This window comes from Prosopis cineraria, unplaced genomic scaffold, assembly GCF_029017545.1.
Source record: "Prosopis cineraria cultivar Desert tree isolate PC_DT_omini unplaced genomic scaffold, ASM2901754v1 PC16, whole genome shotgun sequence".
Taxonomy (NCBI): Eukaryota; Viridiplantae; Streptophyta; class Magnoliopsida; order Fabales; family Fabaceae; genus Prosopis; species Prosopis cineraria.
Genome location: NW_026555347.1, coordinates 432,110 through 436,789, shown reverse-complemented (window position 1 = coordinate 436,789; position 4,680 = coordinate 432,110). Strand labels below are relative to the sequence as shown.

Below are 4,680 nucleotides of genomic sequence, written 5' to 3'. Positions count from 1 at the left end.
AGCCTGAACTCAACTACCGGTAAGGAAGACAGACAGCACGATACGATCAGGGGTTCTTCTTTAGTTAGAGGGATCTCTCGCTTAGCTGTACCAATTTAATGCCTTAGCCCTGAAGACTGTTCCAAGCACAAATCCGCGGATGCGGATAAAGCAGCGGATCCCATTGGTGTTGATTGACCCAACAACGACGAATATCTTAGCCCTAACGAGCTTATCTAGTCTAGCCAATTCCGATTTCTGAGCCTATCTTAGCTGGTGATCCAATCCGGGCTCCTTCTTTTCCTTAAGCAAAAGTAGAGCACTGTGGCGGAGAGCCCAGGTTATAAAATTCGATTCTCTTTAGTCTTTTTTGAGGCCTGCGCCTGCCTTTTACTTTTAGGGGACCCAGCCAATCTCTTAGTCTAAGGAAATTGCTTTTAGAGCCATAGAAGGAGTGAGACCAACTACTATGTAGTATTTCTTACCAGTTCGGGATTCCGGAGAGGAAGGTTATTGCTAGCTAGGACTAGGCACTTGGGATCGAAGGAATACTCGGAGCCCCATAAAATAATAGGGGGTTGACGCCGGTTGCGTTAATACCACCAGGACAGGACGGAACTGCTAATCAGCAGGGCCGCACGGGTAGTAGCCTAATGAAATGAGCAGGTTTCCCCTCTAGTACACGGTGCCCACTAATGTTTGATTCTCGTTTTTCGCATTCGGGCTAACAACCCAATCAGAGGTTTCAGTTTCACACGAATAATCAGTTGTGGAATTTGCAGTGCAATCCGCATCAGAATCATCAGCAAAATAGGCATCAGCAGTCATGTAATGGCCCGCAGTTGTTGTCTTAAATTTTGGTAGCAGTCCCAAGCCAAGGGAAGGGCCAATAGAATAGATAAGACTGAATGTTGAAATTAGACTTGCATTTAGGTAGGCGCCGGTGCCTCATCAAAAAAGAACTTCACTTTCCTATCAGTCCCGACAAGCGAGCAGTAGCGGTCCACGGAGCTGCATTATTTCTTACGGAACTTCCCTTCTTCAAAGATTGATTTTCTTTCTATTATATGAGTTTCTCTCTTCACTAGACACATAGAAAAATAGGAAATCCGATATCCGATAGATTATGGCTTCCTCACTATCAGCAAGCTCCCACAGGCGATGAACTGCTTCCGACTTTTCTTCATTCGGTTTGTAGCCATACCGTGTAGAGTGAAAAATGCCTTTTATTTAATGGGAGTAGCTAGATTCAGCATTCCAGCGAAACGATCCTTTGACAATGCTTACCCATTAGTAGTAAATTGCTCTTTCTTACTAGAACCAACCCGGCAAAGGGCAAGGGGCGGTCGAAAGGATAGCTGGAAAGGCCTCCAACAGAACAGGCTACATCGGTCTTCTTTCTTTCTTTGCCAAAACTTGAAGTTAAGTATTGGTATGGAGATGCTCGCTTGACCGGAACCAGTGCTTTTTATTAACCCCGATGGGGTAGCCCCCGATAAGGCGAACAAGTACCGGACTCTTATTTATTTTCCTTATTGCAGTGTGTTGTTTTCGCGGTGGTGACATAAAAACCTCCAGCTACCTACTCTTTTGTTTCCTAAGTGGAAGTAATATGGATTTCTCACATACAACATTGAATTCCGTAACCGAGGAAGGAGTTAGTTGGTGGCACTTCCGACTTAAACAGAAGCAAGATGATTTGCCTTTGTCCATTCCATATAGTAGCACGCGCTTATATTACGTTATTCTTGTTCTCGTCCCTGTCCTTCTATTCTATAAGAATACCTGAAGTTCGGAATCTCCAGTTGGCTCCGGTTCTTCTTTTTCATACCCGATCCGGGGATTTGTGCCAAGGGCTTACCTCACTTCTTCTTCTTCAACCGAAACTTATCTTATTTTTGCAACTAGCAAGAAAACAAAGTCAATAGCTACTCACCGCTCTTCTCCGACACTTAGTAATCAATCATAGGCATTATGACCTGAAAACTCCTTCTAAGCCCGGTGAATCAAAGGCGAGGTATTGTATCCTCCAACGACCTCTAATAGGCGGCGGCTAGAATTGGATCGAAAAGCGAAGCTTGGTTCGAAGGTGAAGTACACAGAGTAGACTAGAAAAGGTTTTCAAGGCTTTGGTTTAGAAGGGTTCAAAACAAAAGGTAAAGTGAAGCTCTCGCCCTATCAGCAGACAAAGCAAGGCCCCACCCATATTAAGTGTCACTCGACCAAGGAGGACTGATCCCAAGCAATTGAAAAGAAATTCTGTATGTAGATTCTTTTATTTCTATCATATCATCTTTTTCTATTTGAATTGATCTCACAGGAATTTTCCTTTGTTCGATCCGATGACTCTTTGTCTAGCTCGCAACGTTCTCGGGCTGTACAAAGCCTGCCCTGCTGCTGTCGAGAAGGAAAGAAGCACTAGTAAAAGCCTCTTCTATGGAGGACAGGACTCCCATTGGGAAGCAAAGCAGGAATCTGCCCGCGAAGATAGCGTCTGTCTCTGTTGGCGCCCTCGAAGAGCAGAAAGAAGGACTAGCGCTAAGGTAAGGCGGCTATTGAGTTTGATTGCTGCATACGTTTTCTTGCTGGCTACCGATCCTTGTTGTACCGAATTGACCCTATCGACCGACTAAGGGCAAAAGCCCCCCATTTTAGTAAAGGTTACCGAAAAAAAGAATTGATTCGAACTGAATTGATGGAATTAGAATATTCTTTATGTTTCTATTTTGCTATTTCGCCTCTCATCGCTAATGCAAAGCAAGAAAAGGGAATTACGGTTAAAGTCCTTCCGGGACTGGGCGGGCTATTTGGAACTAACGTAAGGAGCAGGAGGAGCTAGCTTACGGAGAACTGGACCGATTGATTTATATCGGAACAAATAAGACAAGTCAGTCCGGTCCTTCGAATTCAGTTCATTCTGAGCAATCTTCTAGAACTTCTGCTTTTGTGCACAGCTGGCTGATTATGGTTTTTCCGCAAGGGATAATGGTTCTTTTTCGGATTCTTCTTTTTCTGATGCTGATTCGATAGCCTCCCACGCTTTGCTTTCGACCCAAGCTTGCTAACCTTCTTCTATTGGTTGGTCTTGACCCAGCAAGGACGAATACCTTAGCCCTAAGAAGCTTATCTAGTCTAGGGAATTCTAGGCAATTTCGATTCTTATTCCGACTCCATACCTCCTTCTGATTGAGATTGCGGGCCTACTTAAGCTTAGAATGGAATCAATCTCCTATCGCGTCATCGGTTTCCGGTGCCGGACCGCTTAGCTAGCACGTTAGCTGGAACCCTCTCCTCTATATATGGAAATTAAGCAGCAGACTCCGCTTCGTCTTCTGCTGCTACTGCAGCAAGGGGTTCTTATTAGCTCAGCTCTTTCGCTCTTTCATGATCTAATCTAGCGCTAGCGGGGATGAAAGAAAGGGTCGACCAATTCTTCTGCCTCTTCCGCTTCTTCAGGAACGAATTCAGGAGAAAGGGATTCCACTTACCCGGATTTTGCTTATGTTGATTCTTGGGTGCCCTTTGCTACTTCGTGGACAGCAACAGCGGGTTCTGCTCTTCTTCTGCGGGGCTAGCCCCATCCCACTCCGCCAGGTCCAGACGGGATAAACCGGGATAAAGAAAGGCAGCAATTCACTCCTCTCCTGCTTATTATCTAGGGGCGAGCAAGCTATTCTTCTTTGGCCTCTCGTAAAGCTATCGCATCTTCGCTCCAGCAAAAAACCTTGATGTGTCCAGTGAAACTTCCAATTGAAATAGAGAAGAAGATTTCTTAACGTTAAGGTGCATTCACCAGCTTAGGGGAAACTTTAGAAAAGAGAGAGTTAGCTCATTTCTATTAAGTCAAATTGCATAGGTGATGATTTTGAACACGTTCTATCATCTCTAAGGCGATCTCATCTCGTCCGGTAGACATTCCAAGATCGATAAGCTGACGGGCCCACACCACAAAGGCGAACGAAATGACATATATAGTATAATAAATAGAAATCGATACTAATGCAACTGTACAAAAAGTTGTCTAGTGCTCCCCGGGCTCTCGCCCAACGGAGATTCTGTAGATGTTCCGTGAGAGGGGCCCTGGATGAAATATTGGGGTTCGATTCCCCCTACCCCGAAAGATCATGATTGGGTCGAAAGCAGGCCCAGATCATGATCTTTCTTTTTTTTTCCGGTATGCCGCTCCGCGAGAAAGGAAAGGAGCGAAACGAAAGAACCAAGTCTGGTAATGTCAGAATTTGCACCTATTTGTATCTATTTAGTGATCAGTCTGCTAGTTTCTTTGATCCCATTCGGTCTTCTATTTTTTTGCCGGAATTCGTTAATTGCTCCGTACGAATTTACAATGGAAAAAGTCCTGTTCGTTCTAAGATCACTGAAGGAAAAGTTGGTCATAAATTTGGAGAGTTTGCTTCTACACGGAAACGAAGACTTTCAAGAACAAATATTAAAGCGGGAAGAAAAAAGGAGAAAAAGTCAAAATAAGGCGCATATGGCACGCAAAGGAAATCCGATTTCGGTAAGATCAAGTAGAGGCATTGCAAGAAGGGTATTTTTCCTTCTTGTCATATGTACTGTATGCCTCTCCTTTTGTCTTGTACTCGGCTTGGATTTCAGTCTTCTTTGGGTCAAACTGAAATCCATGCTCCTTTTGAGATCGTTCCGCCTCCTCTTTAGTCGGCTTCTTGGTTTTGAGGTTCC

General features: G+C 44.4%; 1 protein-coding gene across 1 annotated transcript; it reads left to right on the top strand.

Annotated features, from left to right (window-relative positions):
* Window positions 1-4,155: 4,155 nt before the first annotated feature.
* On the top strand, window positions 4,156-4,464 carry LOC129294868 (ribosomal protein S19, mitochondrial-like). The gene has a single exon (XM_054933357.1). It carries the CDS (start codon window positions 4,156-4,158, stop codon window positions 4,462-4,464), a length of 309 nt encoding a protein of 102 aa, XP_054789332.1.
* The last annotated feature ends 216 nt before the right edge of the window (window positions 4,465-4,680 follow it).

Coding starts and splice junctions, on each gene's coding strand:
- LOC129294868 (XM_054933357.1), top strand. CDS start 4,156: ATGCCGCTCCGCGAGAAAGGAAAGGAGCGAAACGAAAGAACCAAGTCT.